This window comes from Equus quagga, chromosome 17, assembly GCF_021613505.1.
Source record: "Equus quagga isolate Etosha38 chromosome 17, UCLA_HA_Equagga_1.0, whole genome shotgun sequence".
Lineage (NCBI taxonomy): Eukaryota > Metazoa > Chordata > Mammalia > Perissodactyla > Equidae > Equus > Equus quagga.
In genome coordinates this window covers 45529778-45552726 of record NC_060283.1, presented here as the reverse complement: position 1 = coordinate 45552726, position 22949 = coordinate 45529778, and the positions used below count along the sequence as shown (strand labels likewise).

Below are 22949 nucleotides of genomic sequence, written 5' to 3'. Positions count from 1 at the left end.
ATGCCATTTGGGTAAAACATCTAAGATAATTATTCAGCATGAATACTTCTCCAGCTTGGCCATTTTCTTCGAGAGTTCTAAATGGAATTGCTTAGTGATTTTTTTCTGCTTTGTGAAGAAAAAAAAGAAAGGTGGATAGCACTGTGTAGTCAAAGAAGCCAATAAGTGAAGACATGCCTACTATTCAAAAAAAAAAAAAAAAAAGCCAAAAGAAAATGCTGGCCTTGCCGAATATATTTAAGCTGGCTCTCCTTTTAGATCTCCGCTAACAAAGTTAGGTTAATCATTGATGAAATCATCTAGAAAATTGAATCAAACAAAGCCTTGTGTTGACTGAGTTATCCAAGTAATCCTGGTTTGGGCTATAATTCTATTTATAATAGCATCTGCTTTTCTTTATCCCTGCCAACAGAGAACAGAGGCCACCGTCTGGTTGCCAGCCCCCATTCCCTGCCTCTCCATGTCAGCCTCTCTGCTGGAAGACCAGGAATTCACAGTCACGGAGGGCAGCCCCCTAGGTTAGAGCTGTCCCACACTCGTGTTTGACTGGATTTTCCACAACAGAAAGTGAGCTTTAAGGAATGTTATACCAACATGACAACTTGCTTTCCAAATGCAGTATTCATACATTTTCAAAGAAAAATACAGTGCATGAGGAAACATTTTCTTTTTTTTTTTTTTGAGGAAGATGAGCCCTGAGCTAACTACCGCCAGTCCTCCTCTTTTTGCTGAGGAAGGCTGGCCCTGAGCTAACATCGTGCCCATCTTCCTCTACTTTATGTGTGGGACGCCTACCACAGGATGGCATGCCAAGCGGTGCCATGTCCGCACCGGGGATCCAAACCGGCAAACCCCGGGCCGCCGAGAAGCGGAACGTGCGAACTTAACCGCTGCGCCACCGGGCCGGCCCCTCGAGGAAACATTTTTTATCACCATTATTTTTAACAAAGTATTTCGTCTCCTCTTTTCTACTCTGTGTTTCATATCAATCATGAGGACTAAATTGTTCATCTCTGTTTCTGAACAGCTGGGAGGAAGAAAGAGACCCAGGGATTGGTGTGGAGGCAGCTGCCATTCTTCGGAGGACTGAATTCGGGGGCCGAGTGAAATGAGCAATGTGCATCCCCTCTGAACCAGCCCTGCCTCTAGGATAGAGCATTCGGCTGGTTTCACAGAAGGGCAACAAGTTGCAGCTGAAGATGGCAGAGTTCTAGGCTTTTCCAAGCTGTCATGTAAATGGATGTAAAGCTCTGTTACCAATTAGCAACAATCTATTTTTGAATGGCTATACGTTTTCTGAACTTTTCTTTTTGAATTGTACAGAACACTTTGGTGATTACGTAAGAGAGAAAACAGCCTCATGCCTTGGGCCACATGGAGACCAATCATCCAACATCTTGTTCATCAGGCTCTCTGCCTGTGCAGCCCTCCTTAGAACTCCTATTATGTATGGGATTTTGAGTAAGTAAAGGCTGTCATCCTGACCACATGATATGATCGTTTCCTGAACAGATATGGAGTAATACCGCACTCCCCACTTAATACAGGATCTGGGTTTCCAAGATCTGAAACAGATCCTCCTGGTTAACTAAAAAGACGACAACTGTGAATTTGGGGGCTGGCAACTTCATAGCTGAAGAGAGTGTGGTTTAATGTTTTTCTTTTTCCTGGCTAAGATACAAACCCTCAAGCCAAACTTCACCGCCCCATGCTCCGGCCTAGTTTTTTCTTTACACCCATTTTTGATACTCTTGGCATCTCCTCCCTCCTGGCTTCCATTTGGTTCCAGCTGTTCAATGCCTACTATGTTCTGTCATACACAGTGGCCTGCTCCACATTTCTCTGACAGAAAATCTCCCGTTCTGAAACAGAGGGTTTATCCTCTCATGGCTGGAAGCTCCTTCGCAAACGCAGCCCTTAGCTCTGGCTTTGGTAGCAGGCTGGAATGCGAGGGTGAGCAAAAGATCGAAAGTTTTTAATATTCAGTTCTCATTCTGCAAAGCATGGTCTACTGATTTCATGATTATTAAGCTAAGGAGCAGCAGCCAAAACTGGAGTCTAAGTGAGGCAAGTTCCCACGCTTTCAGTCAAGCTATGTGACGAACTGACAAAGCTAAGCCAACAAGATGAAGCCCTGAAGACAGGGGTGTCAATTGCAAGCATATCTACAGTCCATATGCTGTTCTCGTGCCTTAAGTTCTTATGAATCTCGACCAGTCAGAGATGCAGACTCGACATATCTCTAACTATTTGTCCAGGTAGACAGAGCGCTTACCTCTACGGCCTTTCATAATTTGAAACTGCCAACGATTTAATACTACTTTTCTCTCCCATTCTAGAACACTCACATTAACAATGATTCATGAATAAACAGTCTTGAAATCAATATTAAAATATATAATATCTTTTAAAAGGGGGATCATAACAATTGTAACTATATGTCCTTGACATTTTGTTGAGAATGAGACACACATTTACGTTCATCTGTTGTCAATAGAGTCCATAGAGCAGGACAGATGAGTCACAGCAAAGATCAAGACGAAATATGGCGAACACATTGGTGAAGGAGTAGAGAAATAATGAACTAATCATGAGGCGAAGAAGCTGTTTTCTGCCAAACAACTTAACCCAGCAATGTATAACATTTTTAGAGCAATTTTCCCCTATGTTTTGTTTATTATGATTGTTCTCCAAAAATCATACTATATTACATTATTTGGATGGCCAAGAGTGACATCGATTGCTGTGATATATTCTGGGGGTTTTCCCTCCTCTGAGTAGAGGTTGCTATTTTAAGATCCTAAGGGACAATTTGTCAACTTAATGGCAATCAGGAGATGATGTCATTTTCTAAAAATGTGTTGCAAGCGTCTCAAAATGAGATAAATGAAACAACACTTGGTCTCATTTAGGGCAATCCCCACCTTCAGAAATCTAATTTCTGACATACACTAGAGCATTTCCTCGTAGTAAGGAAAATGAAATTGGTTTAAATTTCTAAGAATCTCAGGTCTCAGACACACGTACACCCCCCCTCTGGTACTTTTATGGAAACAACTCCATAAATGTGATGGAATGCATATGTGACATAGAAATATATTGTTTATAGTCATTGGTTTTAAACACATCTGCAAAGATATAACAATCAGCATTTTGTTTAAGGAGCTACACTTTCAGGGAGGGTTGGGTATAAATCAAGGGAGTTTGCTAAAGGTGAGGGGAATTGGTGAGCTTTGCCTTGTGCTAAACAACCAGTGTGGCAGAGATCATAAGGGTCTTGCCCAGCAGCATATCCTGTGTCCATCAGGAATCTGCCAGTAGAACTAGGCAGTTGGTTAAACAGGGAATAAATCATCAGTTCATCACTCTTTCATTCCCACTAAAGCTAAGCAGACACTAATGCCTCCTCACCCCAATCTATGTCCCTACCTACCCACCCTGGAATGTCCATTTTTTATTATTCCCCACTCAAAACTGCTCTTACTGTTTATTTTAATCAATTTTATTTGTTTAAGACATGTTGTTCAGGAAGTGGGAGAAATGTGGGAAAAAGATAACCTTAGGGAAAGATTTGTCCATGAAGACCCTGCCCCCTGTGGGGTGGAGCTTCATTCTACTTTGTGACAAGGTCTGCACTTCAGACACTAGCAGCAGGTTCCTGTCACAATCACATATGTTGGTAGATCGCAGCTTTCCAGAATCTGCAGTTTGACGTCCTATTTCGGTTGGGACAGAGGAGAGAAGAAAGAGTCCTAAGAGTTTGCTGTTACTGTTGGTTGGTTTGTTTTATTTCTCTCCCAGCTCTTCTCCAAGACCTACAAATTTGAGTGTCTGTGTTCTTCAGTATTCTTAAGACTCCTCCTGGATACAAAGAGGATACAGTTCCTTTGGGACACTTGAGTCAGCTGGAAGTTCACCACAGAACACGAAGATGGGACCCAGACATTAAAAAATTTAGACTGTTCTACAAAGTTGTAAGTATTTGCATTTCAATAAGTTATTTATAATGAACTTTTGTAGAAATTGCTCTTCCATTTAGTAAGTGACAAAAGAACACATCAAGTTGGATCTTATACTCAATAACATTAAATTGCATTTTCCTAATAACACATTTTTCCCATTATGCCCTACAATGTACAATGTTCTAATGTCCATATACACCCCCCCCAACAAAAACATACACAGTATTTTACAATAGAGTAGCTAAGATTGAGTTCTGGAGCTTGAGTCCTATCTCCGCCATTTAAAACTATATAATCTTGGCAATTTACTTAACCACACTATGCCCATTTCTCTCGTTGGATCAAAATGAGCTGCCTGCTCCACTTCTGCAGGGGCCCTTTTACGTATTCCCTGAAGGTTTCATTTTGCCAGCCGGAACGCATACCCAGCTCCAAGTCACAATCCTGATCAATAGCAACCCTGTGTCAGTAGAAACAAATCATTCTTCTATATCAAACTCGCTTGCACGACCACATATTTTCATACACGTGTGGTATTTAACTGATAACCTAAATTTAAGGTCAAAAAGAATCTTCTAATATAAAAACTACATACTACGACCAGAATGTGTACCTGGAAAAATGTGTGACTTTGAAATTACTATCTGCCTTTCAGGGTGAGCGTTTACTATAGCTCAAATGGAATATGCAAGACATTTTATACTATATAATTCAGTTTGATTTAAACAAAACATGTGCATAAGAACTGCTAGGGGCCAGGAAACTCTGCGGGCCAAATAGGCCCTAGATTTGGGCAAAAGTTCAAGTACTTGGAATTTTCTTAAATGGAGACACCTGCTTGCATTTATTGTTGTGAATCTCATTATGAGAATTTTATATAGGATATTTACGGAGTGAGAAATGAAGTCCATAAACTTGATGATGGAAGGGTGCTGTTCCTAATTCCCAACATACTTTTGAGAAAATGCTCATGAAACTTCAAGATGCAATTTAAATAAATTCAACAAACTTCCTTCTCCAAAACAACTTCTGATGATCATCCTATCATTAATTTTTGAAACACTTGCTGATATGAACTCAAATCTCCCGAATACATACTAAATCTTCACTGTGAAAAGGAGGCAAAAAAGGCCAGTATAAAAAGATGTTCTACTTTGCAAACAGGGAAATGCAAATGAAAATAGCAATATGATACCGTCTTACACCCGGCAAACCAGCAAAAATCAAAAAGTCTGACAATAGCTTTTCTGTCAAGGAAGGGTGCGTGTGTGTTGTCCTTTTGGAAAACAATCTTGCAGAAGTTCAGCAAGGGCATTCACTCCAGAAGTCCCTACACCTGTGCATCAGGAGATTCATAATAGCAAATCACTAAACAAATGGAAACCACTTAAATGTCCATCCAGTAATAACTGCTTCAGGAAAGTATTGTCTCTAGATGCTAAAATTAGTGGCAAAAGTATGAGGAGAAGCAGAGGCGTCTCAGAAGATCTCCCCAAAAGTTACTGGTTAGTTACAGAGAGAACTGCTGTGGACTGAATACTCATGTCCCCCAGAATTCATCTGTTGACACCCTAATTCAATGTGATGATATTTGGAGATGAGGTCTTTGGGAGGTAACTGGGTCATGAAGGTGGAGCCCTCATGAATGGGATTAGTGCCCTTATAAGAGACACTGGAGAGCTTGCTTCTCTCTCAGCTCTACACCATGTGAAGGTACACTGAGAAGACAGCTGTCTACAAATGACGAAGAGTGCTGTCATGAGACACTAGATCTGCCTGTGCCTTGATCTTGGACTTCCCAGCCTTCAGAACTGTAAAAAGTAAGTGTTTGTTGTTTAAGCCACCTGGTCTATGGCATTTTGTTATAGCAGACCCAAGCTGACTGAGGCAGGAACCTAGTAACTTTACAGAGGATAAGCCATCATACCTAAGTCACCAGTAATGGGACAAAATGACATCATGTCCCCCTGACAGGCAGAGGCACTGAGGATACCCCATGGCTTCTGTGACATATCTGCCCCAAACTTCACAGCTTGAATCTAATCATGAGACAGCATCATCTAAAACCAGAATGAGGTCCATCTTACACAGCAATGGGCCTGGGTTTTTCCAAATGTCAAGGTCAAGAAAGACACACAAAGACTGAGAAATGGTTCCAGATTAAAGAAGACTGAAGAGAGCTGACATCTAAATGCAATGTACCTTGGATCCTGGACCAGAAAAAACATAGTGGGTCAATTAGCAAAATCTTAATCAAGTCTATGGATTAGATGTTATTATTGTATCAATGTTAACTTCTTGATTTTGGTCATTATGTTATAGGTATGTAAGAGAACTGCTTTTAGGAAATACACCTGAAGTATTTTGAGGTAAAAGGGCATCATGCATGCAATTTATTCTCAAATATCTCAGAAAAACAATATTGCATGCGTGTGTGTATGTGTGTGTATGTGTTAGAGAGACAGGGCGAACAGAGAGGGACAGAAAGAGCCTGGAGGGAAAGAGAGGATGATTAATTTTAAGTGTGGGAAATGGTAACATTTGGGGAATCTGGGGAAAGGGGATATCAGATTTTTTATACTATTTTTACAACTTTTTTGTAATCCGAATGTTCTCCAAAATAAAAAAGTAGAAAGCACAGCGGAGGAGGGCTGAGCACATTTTGTTTTGCGGTGACTTCAAGGGAAGGAAGGCGCTTAGGATGGGGAGAGGCAGTGGGACGAGGTCTGCAAAGGGCTTGCTCATGGGCACCTCATAAGCAATAGTTTTATCTTTGTTCTTTAAGGAGCAAATATATATTCTAGACACTTTTCTTATATATGAAATACTTTGTAATTTAAAAACAGAAGACCAGTATTTGCCACAGGAGGTGGCTACCCAGTGCAATTCTAGCTTCCTTGGGTTCGGTCAGAGACCAAGGAAGGATCCTTGAGGAAATGATGAGTGAGAAGACATCTGAGGAAGAATGGTGAAAGGTACACTCTGGGCCATGGAAAGGCCAAACATCAAAGCCTATGGCTTACAGGTGCATGTTGCATACCAGGTTCCCAAAAGTGGCCACTGGGTCTTTGACCCAGACACTAAGGGGATGCTGAGGTTTGCAGCTATTAGATGAAAGATTTTCAGTGTTAGCAACAGAGCAATTTAATGTCTCTATATTTCCCCCAGCCAACTGGATGATTCATAAAAAATTTAATGCACAATTTATTATAACTCACTGCAGCTAGAAAAAATATTTAGAAATGGTAGAAATGTTCCAGAGCTAAAAATTCTAGTGAGAAATGATAGGGTGTGCACTTCGAAAAACACAAAAATCACAGACCTAAAATGCAATTTTTCCTCACAGTCACATCATCTCAGTGAAAGGCAATAATTAAAACGGATCCTTTTAAAAAGTCTCTGAACCTGTTTCATTTTTTCAAAAGCATTGGACCTGAATGCTGGGCTATTATTTCTAAAGCTAGGCAATATTTCAAGTATCTAAGTAAGGAAGAGAGAGATAATGCCATATTGCTCCTCTTGCACTACAATATTTGCAGCGACTTCCTTTTCAAAAATGGCATGGAGTGACTAGAACATATAAAAGAACTATAAATACACACACTCCTCTCTCCATCCATCTATCCAAGAATCATTTATTACCCTATAATATAACTCTATAACTGTCTGATGAGGTGAGACAATAACTAAATAATTACAACAAAAACATATTCAAGAAGTGCTATGAAACATAGAAGAGGAAGAGACTGTCGGCCTATGGATTCAAGAATGGGTAACAGGTGAAGGAAAAAATGAGTTGGGTCTTGAAAGGCAAGTAGGAGTTGAACAAGAAGAGAAAGAAAGGAAGGGTACTCTGAGCAGCTCGTGGCAAAAAAGTGCATGGCACACGTGGCAAATGCCCAGAATCTTGAGTGGCTGTACTGTGGAGAAAGTTGAGGAAAGAATCTACTAGAAAGTGAGGCTGGAAAGGTAGGTTGGAACCAGATGGGATTTAATCCTTTGGGCCAGTAATCAAGAGTATTAGCAGCATTCCAGACACGATGTATCTTGCTTCAAAATGTATGCTCACAAGATAACGCAGGCAAAGTGTGAAAGGCGGAATATCGTGTGGGGAGACCACAGACAGGAAAGTGACTAGCTGGTAGGCTAGAAAAAAACCTCAAGGACGTTGCACAAGACAATCTAGGGAAGAAATCTTGGGCGATGTACCTACATCATTAAGGTCAGGGACATGTGTGAAATATTGACGAGGCAGAATTGCCAGTGCTTGAAGCATGATCTGATGTGGGGCGGCAGGGAGTGGAAAGAATCGAGCATGGTTCCAGTTTGAGATTAATGGGATCAACTTAGATATAAAACTCAGGGAAAAAGAAAAACAGATTTATGAGGCAAGAAAATGGGTTAGATATGGATCCTGTTGAGTTGGAAGTAACAGAGGGATCCAGCAGAGAGACATCAATGGGCAAAGCTCAGACGCAGAGCAGAAAGTGGAGAGAGAATTGGAAATATCGGTGCATAGGTGAGAGCTGCCCCCGTGTGAGAGGGTGAATCACGTAGGGAGGTTTTGGGGGAAGGTAGAGAGAAGAAGGTCGAAGGCTATGTCCCTGGTGAACCCCAACACTAAGTGGGCCATTTTCTCTCAAGGTATTCCATGAACTGAAAATATATCGAGGAATACTTGATCCACTCTTCTGTGACCAAAAACACACTCAGACTCTGCTTATCAATGAATCGAAGACGCCATTTTGAATAAAACTGCCTGTGTTAAAGGGTTCATTTAACCTAACGGTTAAACGATAAAAGATAAAAGATAGTTTCAGCCTATCTTTCTGAGTAACAGTCACTGAGTCCATGGACACACATTGTAGACAGCTTGTCTGGCCCTGATACACAGAATATTTGGTCCTGCCCACCAGGCTCCTCAGTACACGACAGTAGACAGAACATGGAGAAGGAAGTTCAGGCTCTGGTAGGTTTGAGCTCTACCAAGGATTGAAGCTACTCTCACATAAACAAAACGATGAGGCCCAGCCAAAGACTAGATTTTCATTTTATGATACTAAATTATACTAATGGCTGCAGATAGTGCGCTGGGCTGAAGGACAAAAGGATCCGGCTTTGAGATCATCGGTGCCCTTGCTCTGTGACCCCGACCACATTCAGTCATACCTCCCTGTCGCTGTTTCCTCATCTCCTTTTAGACAAAGTTTTCCTTTAGGTCTAAATGTTTACAACTGTAGGATACCAAGAAATGTAGCACAATTTCTCTTTCCTTATTTACAACATAGATTTCATGTGGAGTTGATATACGTAAATACCAGAAGAAAGAATTCTCTGAACAAAATTTAGCTTGAATCACTTAACATACATGAAAAACTTAATATTATCTTAAACGTGTGTCCAAGAATATTTTTGTGAAGAGACAAATGTTTCAAATAAACACACCAAAAGTTGTTACCAGTGGGTGGCGGGATTATGGGTGATCACTAGTTTTTTTCCTCATTATTTTGTATATTTGGAGTTATTAATTTAATAAAAGCCACAAAAATTTAAAAAGTACAGATGTTAAAAGAGACTATTAACTGAAAATCGGACTAAAAAAGCCCACAGAAATCACAGTTATTACAATGGTCTAAAACAGTTCAAGAAAGCTCTCTGACTTCAAGGCAAGAAGCCGAGTTTTTAAGAACTGAAATAGCACTCACACTCACTGATAAAATCATATGGCTCTGGTGATTTATTAAGGGTTTTCTTGAGAATGTAAACCGCTCTCCATCATGGGACTGGGAATGGAGTGCTGTCAAAACTCTGTCGCCCACACTTCCTGAATTTCAATCAATCATTTTCTGCACCCCACTCAGAGTTTTGTTCTGCAGAAGCCTCGTGACAGCATCAGTGGGAATGACAAAAACATCTCTGGCCACACAGCAAGGCCTGTGTGTGCCACCGAGGTGCCCACAGAGGAAGAAGCTGGTATTAGAACAAGAACGCCTGCTCGGCTGAATCTTATGTAACCAAGAATATACATTCATGCCAATCGACATTTAATTATTTTAAATCTTTGAATAGCCTTTTAGGGGAATCTGGAATTCAATTCCATTCAGTTTGCTTTAATTCGATTGGTGGCTACTGAGCAGATACTATATGCTGAGACTTTATTGCCACAGTATTTCTTCTCAAATATACCTGATTTTCCATACTGCAAATCTTTTCACATACCTAACCTGTACTTCTGTGGTCTCCAAAGGCGACATTGTATTAGTATTTAGTAAGCGCATTCTCTGTCCCAGGCATTTTGCTGCTCTGGATATTGGGCAACAATAACCACAGTACTTATCCTTAAAGGTCTATCAGAGTATAGGGAATGTGAGGGCAAAACCACACTTCATCCTCCTGGTCCGCGACAGTCCATAGGGACAAGTTTCATGTAAATTGTGGTTTCCTATGCCAGAGATCAAGCTAGCTACCAGTAAAGCCGTGAAAAGTTATCTCTGGTACCACTAGCCTCCCATTTCTCTGCCCTTTTATCCTAAAGGATAAGGGCTCTTCCCAAGGTACCCCTGCTCAAGAATGGGTCTACACTTTGGCATGAATTTAAGTCAATGGCCATCCTCTGTATTCATTGATTACTAACTGCGGAATGAAAGACCATAGAACTAGTTAGGGATTAGGGTGCTAGGAGGACAATTTGGGCATAGGGCTGAAGGAAGACTCTGCTGGCTTCTCAACATCTCTGAAACGACACAAGGGCAGAGACAGATCATATTACCTTTCTCAGGTGTGAGAAGGGAGAAGGAGGTGATAGAAGCAGAAACCAAAAAATAGAGACAGAGACAGAGCTAGGAGAAGAGAGATTCTTGCTGCTTTTTTGCTGGCGGGGAGAAGGTGTGGAGCTTGGAGGACAGCTCTGACTCTCCCCTCACTCACCTATATTCGAGTCATGTGGGTGCTGAGAAGAGCTTGGGACAGACCTTAAGCCAGAGGGCTGCAATTATAAAGATTGGGCATGGAAACTGGAAAACATGCTCTCTTAAAGCCGGGGGGCGGGGGTCTTACATTCTCTGCGGGAAGAGAAAATGGGAAATGCTTGCCTCGGAGCCTCCACTGGGTCACAAGAGGCTGACTTGCCCACCTTTGTCACTGTTGACTGTCCTTTTGTCAATTCCCAAGCAACTAGCCCGTTCTTTCAGGTGCAGGTGTGTAAACAGCCATTCCCTTCATTACATCTTCAAATAACCACTTCATGCTACCATTTCCATTACTGAAATACACATTTGGTTGCGCAACAATGTGCAATACACAATTGAATCAATTCTCCCAGTTGCTAAAATCAGATATCTTAATCAATAATGATATTATTACAGTGAAAAACGTTATTTCAACCCTCTATGAAAACCTCTTAAAAAGAATAAGAACTCTCTAGAGTTTTAGGACTAAACCATCTTTAAAGATCTTAATGTCTAACCGTCTTATACTAAAAAATAAGGAAGCTGAAATCCAAAGAAGCTCACAGACTTGGCCAAGGTTACACATCTTGGATACCACCGCCTCCTAACAATAAAAAGATATGCTTTTCAAATTGATTGGGTAGCAGCCACATAATGGCTTTTGACTTCAAAACTTGAAGTTAATAAATGAACTTTCCCTGTGAACACTCAGAAAAGTCCTGAATGAATCTTATCTGTGCATACTGGTATGCCAATAAAATTTATTACTAGCAGTTTCCCATATAGGGAAAATTTATAGCTATGTACATGGATATGCTTTAAAGGAAACTGGAGTATTATTCTTTGGAAAATAAAATCCTCTTTTGAATAAATGTCTGATTTTTTAAAATAATGTAAAAAACATAAAAAGTAAATGACTTCCATTATTAGTTCTCCACATTTGAATTTTCTTCTTCAAAAAAGTTACTGAGCTCCAACACCACTTTCATTTTTGTGAAGGCTACTCAGCTGTAGTCAATTTCCATTTTCTTGTTGGAAAGAGCTGTGACAATGGGTGTTCAAAAATAATTTAATTATCATATTTCCTTGAATAGCAAATTTTGTTAAGTTTTTTGTTTGCTTGTTTGCCGAGTCAAACGTTTATGTCTGTGTCCTTTTTCTAGAATGCATAATTTGAAAGGCCAAAAGACACTGGTCATTTTGAGACCCTTAATTATTCAGTTAAATTGGTAATTACTAAAGTAATTATATGAAGAGAGGCTTATTGTGCTAATCATAAATGGTGTCATCTTTTTCAACAAACTTGCCCTCCAGATCCTATTATTAAACTCTGCCATTTTGGTGTTTAAAGAGCCGCCTAGCTTCCCAAATTCTACATGTCAAGAGAGGAGGTACACTGAAATTAAATTAGAAAAACTATTTTCACAGTTAGCAGCACAATTAAAGGAACTTTTGATGATCTGGGTCCATTAATTCTTCTAGTTTCAGAGGCAGACATTTCCACTTCAATCCAATTGCAAAACATTCACGTTTTCAAAGGCAAGTGTTTTTCTCTATCGCCACTAACTCAGCCACGTTCATTAAATTTTATTATTTCTACATCATTTAATGTAGGTCAACATGTCGAGCCCAGCAAACACAAGCACTTCTTTCCAGCCCACTGACACTACTGTGAAAGATAAGAGGCAAACAAAACTCACTTCAGTGGGAAAAAACCCTCTCATTTGTAAACATGAACATTAAAATCAAAACCACAGAAGACAATGCAGCAGATGTAATGCTGTAACCCAACTACCTCATGCTTATCATGTCAGAAATGCATTTCTATAGAAGGAGGAGAAGAAAATGATGCCCCTTTCAGAGCTGAAGGAGCCTTTGTCTGCAAAGCTTAACCCACTCAGTGCTAGTGCTGGTCCTAGGGAAATGATCGAGCACTGACACAGTGTCCAAACTTGGTGTCCCTCCCAATATTCCCTGTTGCTGAGATGTCATAAATGACAAATTGTTAAGCAGAGCAAAAACAACCACAGCTCTTCTCGTGTTAAGAAACTCTTTTTAAAAACCTCTTCCTATGGCTAGGACTCTGAGGTTTCCTTTTCTCTCCTTGCTCTCTCGCATGGATGCTAACTGCATGTTTAATGAAGCCCTGCCTGTCTGGTGGAGCTGGTCTGCAGTACAGAGTAGTCGTGGAGTACACAGACTCTGCAGTCGGACTGCCTGCGGGGGACTCCTGGATTCATCATTTACTAGTCATTTGATCTGGGACAAGTTCTTGATCTCCAAGCATCTCTTTTCTCATCTATAAAATAGGAATAAAAACCCTTTGCCATAGGGTTGTCAGGAGGATTAAAAGAGATTGTACTAATAAAGTACCTGGCACATAGGATGTGCACAATATCCTTCTATATAACTATATTTCCACCACTTACCAAGTAGACTGGGAAGAAGATGACTCAGGAATATCATTAGCAGATATTGACAACCTGGAAAATTTTAAGTCATAGTTCCACTATGATCTCTCACTGTTGTGCATCCTGCCTACTTTCCTGACTTTCCTTAAGCACCTCATTTGTATGGGAAGAGAGATCCCTCTCTTATTGTCATATTGTAAATACAATATAAAAGTAACGAAATAGACAAGTTTCTTTCTCTCAATGGCACTTACATTTGAAGGCAGAAAAGGTGGAAAAGAGAATAATAAATTAAATAAGTAAAAGATCACTTTAGGTTGTGGTAAGAGCTATGAAGAAAATGAAACAGAGTAATGGAACAGAGAAAGTTGTGGCAGAAGGAGGCTGGGGAAAATACTTCAATTTGGTGATCAAGGATGACCCTCCTAGGGAGGTGGCATTTGAGACCCTGAGGGATGAGAAGGAGAAGCCATGAGAACTCTGGGGCACAGAAATGGCAAATGGAAGAACCCTAATTTCACAGATCAGGAAACCAAGACTCCAAAAAGAGAAGTGACTTAGCAAAAATCACAGAGCCAGGGTGGAATTCCAGTTTCCAGATTCACAGGCTCTGACATTTCCTATAGCAACTCCCAAACTGGCCTATTGTTCAAAGCGCACGGTGGGACTCCAACGTGGATAGTGGGGAAGAGGAAAGAGTATCCCAAGATGGTGGTGAAGGACAGCCAATCAAAGGGGTCTTGGACCACAGTATGGCATATGGGGAAACCAAGATCTTGAATTCCATGGAATCCCATCCTTAAGGCATTCCAATGTGAATGACAGAAATCATTTTTTTCCTGAGACTCAATGACTATAAGAGAAAAAAACATTTTCATGATTTTCTGATTGTAACAATCTGATTTTCTGATATAACCAAATATTTTCAAATCACTAAGAGTGTCAATGTGATAGCAACATAAATCTTATAAAGCAACAAGGAATCATCATTGCATGTCCTTCATGGGTTGGAGTGATTCTGCTTCAAAATTTTCTCGTAAGTGGGTAACACTGGCCTTGCCCTGGAGCAGGTCTTTAGGGCCATAACCCCGGGTGAGAACCTTTGCAGATTCAGATTACAACTATTTCATGTGTGTTATGGAATTTTTTCTTAGCCTAGAAGCTTAACATAAGTTCACACTACAATCAAGGTGCTAGTGGGAGGAGAAAATAGAACACAAATAAGCAAGGAATTTCTCTGCAATCACTTAGCAATGAACCAGTCCCATTTCCATTCCTAGGCCGTCTAAATTTTATCTTTGCCTCAAGTGACCCCTTCAAAGATTTGTAGAATAAACCACATTGTATTGGATCCTCAGACAATTGCCTTTATCTGACAATATACTACAAAAATAAGGCTAAAGTTGTAGCTTACTTTCGTGTTTCTCAAATTTTAATGTGTTCACAAATCACCAGAGGATCTTGTTAAAATGCATGTTCTGATCCAGTGGTTCTGGCGTGGGGTCTGGGATTCTGTATTTCTAACTAGCTCCCAGGTGATGCCAATGCTGCTGGCTCACGGACCACATTCTAAGAGATGAGGGTTCATCACTGCATATGCTGCCCTTTATGAAAAATCGCAGAAAAACACTGTCTTATCTCTTGAGTCTCACTACAAGTTAAAGCTGAATATGTCTAGAGCAAATTATTTTCTTTTATCTTATAGACCTCTTAATCTCATCACTGATCATGTTTTCCTCTTTGACTTGGCCACTAGGAAGCACCTTTAGGCAAGACTACAGGACTTAATGGTTATGCATTTTATTTACTGATCCTACTCCAATGACCTACTTCTGACTACATTTAACTTTCCTAATACTGCTTCTTTTTTGTTGCTACTATTGCTTTTTACCTCCTTACTTACTCTATTTTTTGTTGTTGTCATCTTTTATGCATCTTTGTAAGACACTCAGAATTACTCCTTCAAATAAGATAGCATGTGAAAAAAAGAATCCCAACACAGCCTAGAGGAAAATGGAAACATGTGCTCCAGGACACACAGTGCATTAGAAAATTTGCCAGAGTGGGGTGAAGTGATTGAGAATGGAGAAGCATCCAGGCATAGAAGAGAAGTGGACTTGAGAAGAACAAACCCCACCCTCTTTCACAATTTGTCAGATGGCCTGGGGATGACTAAATAAGTTTATATTTTAAGGACTTAACAATTGAGCTCTGGTTGCCTTGGGAGGGTCTCTTATTATTATGGGTACCTGGAACAGCCTCTGCTGTGGCTTCTAACCTCAAAAGAACACTGAAGTAAACACTGACAGGTAATCTGAAATACCAGTGGGAAGGACAAAGTTCCTCTTCCTCAGGTTGAGCTCTTACCTCTTCGGGTAAGTCAGAAGGCAACATCAACCCACAGCAACTCCTTGTGCCTTCCTATTTTGAGATGCTGTTGGAAGTGGCTACAAAATTGGAAGGTAAGTAACTCTTTGCTAGTTACTATTCAGGATACAAAAGATGTGAGCTACTTAAGCAAAGTATTTAATTCCGTGAGTCTCCATGAACTTCTCTGTGCCTCGCAACAATCATAGCTTCCTCCTAAGGTTGCTCTGAGAATTAAATAAAACATTTATCACCGTGCCAGACATTTGTAGCCTTTCAACACATGGTTTATCATAACACATTGATTACTGCTCTTTTTCCGTGGTAGGCCTTGGAGAGAACGGTTGTGAAGAAAAAGCCAAAAACCACACATGTTTACTCATTCTTTAATTTTTCAACTGTCATTACCATTTGTCTTCAAAGTTACTTCTGCAATGCCCTTAAGAAGCCAAAAGCAGTTCATACAATCAATAACATTCAAACTTGATTTTGTAAACTAAGTTTGTGTTGACTTCTTCGCCAGACAAGGGACTTTCCTCAGATGAAAACATGAATGTGTGATTTCTTCTAATGGGTCTCATTTCTGCTAAAGCTACACCCTTGTTATGAAGAGCCCCATCCAAAAAACAACAACCAAATGACTGTGTGAATACCAATTAAACAGGTTCACTTTGCCTATTGCTTTTAGCTCTAGACACTGACAGGAAGAAAACAAGTGTTTCATCTTCATTCAATATTGCTTTCTGCATCTTTTCACTTATTCTTACTCCCATCATATGACTTTTGGGAAATTCTAGTATCTCCCAATCAATGTTTTAAAACCCCTCCCACTCTCAACTGTTTAAACCACAAAGTTCAGAGGGGAGGAAGTTCTTCCTTCTAGGAATTCCTCCTGCTCCTGGAAACATGTTTATATATTCGTTACTTCTCAACCAAAGATCTTCGGTCCGTCAAAGGTTCTGCTTCTATTCAAAGCTCCCTAAAATACCCAAAGCAGTATCAGTGGGGAACAGAGGAAGTTAGAACACATCAAAGCAAAGAGAGGATATGGAATTTTTGTGACGACTGAAGTCAATACTGTCTTCTCTTTACTACTGACACTTTCTGGGTGGACGGGGAGAGAGAAAACATAGTGGTTAAGTACCATCACTTCGGGCAGGATGTTTCCTCTTTAAAAGACGTCAATAAAGTTAGATACAATTCAAAAATGAGCTGCAGAGAAATTTTTGTGTAACAACAGAGTCAATGTCACAAATGCATTAAAGAGTACAGGATGAGGGATCTTCTGATCTAGGAAACACATGAACAGCATTAGGCAGAAACTGACCAAATGATTATTTGGTCTTCAGTAAACCTCCACCCGCCTTTGTGCTTCCTTCTCATCATCTGACACTAGATAGTTCTCACCCTCTCTCTTACCCAAAGTCTTTGACTCACCTTTTCCTGTTCTATAAATAAGACTCCATTTCTCTCAAAGTGACAGATCTGATGTGGTGTCAGTAGAAAAGTAATCTATCATTTTTTTTAGTATCTTTCTTTTGAAATTCTACCAATCATAATATATATGCAGAAATGTAAACAAACCCTAGGTTTATAGCTTAATGAATTGTGGAAAGCTACCTAAATGAGCTAATTCATGCCAAAGTACAAATATACTTCATATATTTTAAAAGAAGAGCTTCTTATCAAAAAAGAATGCCTAGTTAGTGGTGTTATAATTTTGAGGCCAACACAGTATGTATATTCAACCAAAGCAATAAAACACCCAAGTCCTGACATTGGAGAAACGTTGCTGATCACTTTTGAACTGAGATTCTGCTCTAGAGAAGTTTGTTTTGTGGGACTACCACGAATGGTGTGTCAGGAAATTACTCAAATTTTACTCGATCCTATGATTGCCCTCTGCATGAGCTGTGATTCATTTGTCTTCTAAAAAAAAATTTTTAGGATAATTAAGGAGAAAATATTTCTCTTTTCAAAATGTAGGGCTTTTTTCATAATTGTTCTTTATTATTATGGCTTAGTTTTTGCTTTTTAACAGTTTCATTGAGATATCTGATATATAAAAACCATATCTATTTAAGGTGTACAACTTGATATTTTGATATATGTAGACAATGTGAAAAGATCACCACAATCAAATTAAATAACTATCCATCACCTCTACACAGTTACCATGGTGTGTGTGTGTGTTTGTGTGTGTGTGTTGAGAAGATTTAATTAAAGATCTATCCTCTTGGCAAATTTCAAGTATACAATATAGTAATGTCAACTATCATCACCACGCTGTACACTGGTCTCCAGAACTCATTCACCCTGTGTAAGTGAAACTTTGTACCCTTTGAGCAATACCTCCTCATTTTCCCCTCACCTCCCTACCCCTGGTCCCAGCAACCACCATTCTTCTCTCTGCTTCTATGAGTTATATCATTTTTAGATCCCACATATAAGTGAGTTCATCCAGTACTTGTCTTTCTGTGTCTGACTTATTTCACTTAGCATAATGTCCTCTGAGTTCATCCACATTGTTGCAAATGGCAGGACTCCCTTCTTTTTAAAGGTTGCATAATATTCCACTGTGTATGTATATATAGCACATTTTCTTTATCCATTCATCCCTTGACAGACATTTAGGTTGTCTCCATAGTTTGGCTATTGTGGAAAATGCTGCAGTGAACACAAGCGTGCAGATATATCTTCATAATTGTTCTTAAGAGGGATGCAAAATAAGGTGGCACCTCTTTAGAAGCCTGCCTGCACATGATCCTACCACAGTGCCTTGGGTTAAAACAGAAATCGAGTTTGCTTTGATGTCTACTTTTGCTTTCCTCAGGAACTGCTATAAACGTTGGCCGCCCTGTCAGTGCCCTCACTCAGCATCCCTGTGCTCTCTGCTCTCCATAATCCAAACACATTCTGAAGCTTTCCTGTCCCAGGTGTATGTATGTGTGATAGAATATACATATATTGCTAATCTGACAACCTTATCTACTCTTATTAGGTAGAGCAGAGTTCAAACCTTCAACAATCTCTCTGTAACATTCTGACGGATTTTAGAAAGGGTGCTGTATGAATCTAGCAGGCAGTTTTTCTCAGCAAAACCTTCTAGTGCCTCTCAAATATTTTTTAATAAATGACAGTTTGCCACAATACACGCAACTCTACTTGTCTGTATTGAAGTGGGCTACCCACAATCTTCTTCCTCCATCTATTAATTTTACCCCTTGACAACCAGGATTTGAAGACTTGAAGCAACATCCATAAAGAATCTTAAAGGATTGGGTCAGCGTAAGCAAGAATTAGTCTCCACTGCCTAGTCCAGTTGCAAGGTTTTAGGTTCCAAGGGGATGCTCTGCCCCACAGAGTCCCACTGAGTTTGGGTATCAACTCAGAGAACTCATCACCTTCCTGTGTCCCCTCATGAGTTAACTGGCAGGATGGAATGCAAAGCACACGTCTTCTTGCTGCCAAAATCGCTGCCAAAACTGCCTGACTAGGTGTGTAAGATCCCATGAAATGTCTTGGCAGAAGCTAGTTCAGGAGTGTTGGCCAAGGTGCTGAAGTGAGGGAGAGAGGCAGGAACACCGTTGCCGGTGAATCGCCCCCTCCCCCAACTCTATTTAAGACATTGAGCTTATTCATTTTGAGAAGATAGCCTAGGATTTCAAATCTGACATAAATTTGGAGAAAGTAAGGTATGCGTATGTGTAGAAAGGTATCCAGGATACACGGTCTTTATAGAAATTCCAGTGCTACAAAAACTCCAGGAGAACCCACTTAAAAACAAAAGAAAAATTTAAAACATTTAGAGCTGTTTATTCCAATTGAATGCTACTTATTTCCCTGCACCTCCGTACCAAGTCATTACTGAGATTCGATAAAAGGAATCAACTGCAAAGGAAAGTAATTGTAAAGCAAATGGCAGAGAATGACAAAGCCACAATCCTGAACCATCATTCAAAAGTCAAAATTATTTTCTGTGCATGCCTGTAGATTTTCGTATTATCTCTGCTTTTACTTGAACTGCCTTTTTCTCAAATGTTCTTTTTGACAGTTTCTCCTTTCTGCCCTGAAAATGTGCACGCTGGTAGCAGAACCACCGGGCAGCCCCTGGCACAGGGTTGACTAACGGTGAATCACTTCTGAGTAACAGCAGACTGCAGCCAGTGGTAAGTGAAAGAGAAGGCACCCTGGCCACCAACTCGCTTCACACGCCAATCACCCCCACCCTCTTGGGCATCCAACGCCTCTTCCCTCTGCCAGGCAATTAGCTTCCGTTCTGTTCAACTTTCCGACCTCTGGCTTTAGAGAAAAGTCCTGGCTGTGGGAACTGGCTCTGGGCAGCTCTTGGCTCCCTCCTCCTGGGTGACTGGCAAGAGTAACACTTTCTCTGACACTCTTAAAAGAAGTCGTTTAATTCCTAATGATATTTCCTGGCAAAAAGGAAAATGAAGCCCAAAACGTGGGATTCCGGTCCAGCAAAGGCAGGCCAAGAGCGCGGCTGGTGAGCCCACGTCTCGGTGGAAGGCTGTTCCCGCTCACTCCCCTTCCCCCCAGAGTTGTTTTTTTTCTGACACTTCCACCCCGGAGTGTGACACCTACTGGAACTTATGAACATCTGGAGAGGTATGGATATGATTTGGGCATCAGACAAGAAGGGCTGGCTGTTGCCCCAGGGATTTCCCGCGGAAATCACCCCGCGCTTAAAAGGCGTTGCAAGAAGGAAGTAACCAGTAAAGCGATGTTGGCGGGAGAACCCTGTGAACGTCTTAGAAAAATACCAGAAACCACTGGATACTTAATGACCCACGAGTCCCCCGCCTGTTCCCCCAGCTCTTTCTGGAGTAGCATGAAGTGGTTTGTGGGTTTTTACACCGTCGAGGGACAGTGGTGCGAAGTACTGCATTTCCACGAGAGCGGTAATGTGAGGCTCCCAGCTTTAGCCCCGGCGAGGACCTCGGATCACATCCTTTCCGCCCTGCTCACTAGTCGCCGGCGGTGATGGGGAAGCTCAGACCTGGGGACTGAGGGGTTCCGTTGTGGAGATACCTCCACCCTGGGGTCCCTGGCACCCCACAACCTAGCACCACTGCGACTCGCGATGCCTTCCCGCCACCTCCCCGAAGCCAAGCACATCCTCTCCCACGCTGCGCTTCTGCTGCCCGCAGAGCTGCTCCTCTGAGTCTCCCGGGTCCCCAAACGCGCCCCCGATCCTCACGCGGCGGGGGCGCTGCCTCGCAGAGGTGGCGCCCCGGGCGAACGTACAGGCGGCGGAGGAGGGAGTGCGGGGGAGGGGAGGGGAGGGGAGGGGAGGGCAGGGGCAGGAGTAGGGGCGCACTGGGCGCCTCAGGAGGGGCGGGCTCGGGGGTCCCCGGCCGCCCGGGGCGCGCGGGGAGGCGCGGAGGACGCGCCGCACTCACCCGCTGCTGCTGCTGCCGGCTGCTGACGGCCACCGCGGCGGCGGACGCGGCGCTGTGCCGGAGCTCGGCCGCCTGCCCAGGTCGCAGCAGGCTCCGGGTGAACCTGCGAGTCCGCTCGCCGGCCATCGCCGGCCGCGCAGATCGCGCCGCGGGCCCGGAGCGCGCGTCCCTCTGGCCTTCCCAGCGCCGACCTTCTCTACCCACCCGGCGTTCAGGAAGCGGAACTCGGAGCCTTTCCCCCCCTCTTCCTCGCTCTACTCGCAAGAGGCGGGTTTTTCTCTCTTGCACCCCCACTCCCCCACCCCCTGCTCTCCGCTGAAGCTTCGCGACGACTTTCCAAACTCTGCGCTCCTCCGGGCGCGCGCGGCCAACTCGGGGAGCGGCCCCTGCCCGGCGGCGGCGGCGCCTCTGGAGCGGGGGCCGCGGGACGCGCTCAGCTGGCCGGCCGGGGCTGTCCCCGCCGCCCGGGGGAACGGCAGGGGGCGGGGGACGGCGAGGGGCGGCCCCCGTGGGGCTCGGGCGGGGCCTCCCCGCGGCCCCAGTCCCCATTTGGAGGCTCCTCGCAGTGCTGGAGCGCTGGCCGCATTTGCTCATTTGGCCCCTACTTTGCGGGGCTGAGGAATGGGCGCGGGCCGAGCTCAGTTCGCCCTTCCATCCTTGGAAGGGGGGTGGTCAGAAGCTTGTTAAGGGTCTGGTGCCTGGGATCTCTGCAGCGTCGCCCAAGCCAGCCGTTAGAAGGGTCCTTTGCCAAAGCCCTCACTCAGGACCTTGGAATAAACTTGCAAATTCATATACGCCTTCCACCAGTATTCGTTAAGCACCTACTATGTGCCAGGTAATATTGTTCTGGAAACTGGGGATAAAGGAGGGGAACTTACCAGCCCCACCTTTCAAGGCTGTGTGGGGCTGATACGTTTTTGGGGTTGGGGCTGGGAGGACCAAATAACGAGGTTAACAAATAAACAAATACAAGTGTGTATAAATCAGAGCAATGTGGGCCAAGAAGCTTGGGCAGTGGTATTACATAGGAGGCTGGGACTAGGGGTTACTGGGTAGTGTGGGTCAGGTATGGGGGTGGACTTAATTTGTGTTGTTTTTCTGCTCCCATTCTTGCCACACATCCATCTGGCCTGCACACTGTCTCCCGCTATCTGATTAAAGTCTTCTAAGAATTCTCATCCTGCGTCACTCCCACGGTGGTGGTTCTCCAACCCTGTGCGGGGCTAGTGGGGTGGAAGAGCAGCCCTGGCCACTAGGACACCAGTCTGGAGAGATCTGGGACAGCCACTCCAAGTATTCTAGGTTCTTCCTAACAGCTTTTTATAGATCTATGATACTGACATTTTCCCAAAGCCAATATATAGTTTCTTTTTCTGCTTTATCTCCCCAACTGCCTCCCCCCGCCCCCAACACAGTTGTATATCTTAGTTGCACGTCCTTCTAGTTGTGGGATGTGGGACGCCGCCTCAACGTGGCCTGACGAGCGATGCCATGTCCGCGCCCGGGATCCGAACCCTGGGGCGCCGCAGCGGAGGCGGGAACTTGGCCTCGCCAATATATAGTTTTAACACAACCTCAGGTATGGGTATAAAGAATGCTTAAGGGGCTGGTAAATACATTTGAGTCAGCTCTCTGCTATCTGGGATTCAGTTAGGTGGAGATACTGATTGGGCATTATTTCAGAACATTCTGGAAATCACGATACGCAGAGGATCTGGAAGATTTGGGAAGTGCCGTCTAAAACAGGAGCTGTTTCTACAATATACTTTGTAACAAAGTACTGCGTCTTGCATTACATGCTTTCACGTGGTAAGCAACATGGGGACAACGTAACTGTTAAGG

At 42.6% G+C, this 22949-nt stretch overlaps 1 protein-coding gene across 1 annotated transcript in view; it reads right to left on the bottom strand.

Moving 5' to 3' along the window:
• Positions 1 to 21355, bottom strand: part of DOCK10 (dedicator of cytokinesis 10) — a 262527-nt gene extending 241172 nt beyond the window's left edge. The window contains exon 1 of the mRNA XM_046644370.1: positions 21108 to 21355. Within this exon, the coding sequence (XP_046500326.1) occupies positions 21108 to 21233 (126 nt within the window). The 5' untranslated portion in view covers positions 21234 to 21355. The remainder of the gene's footprint in view (positions 1 to 21107) is intronic.
• Positions 21356 to 22949: the final 1594 nt, after the last annotated feature.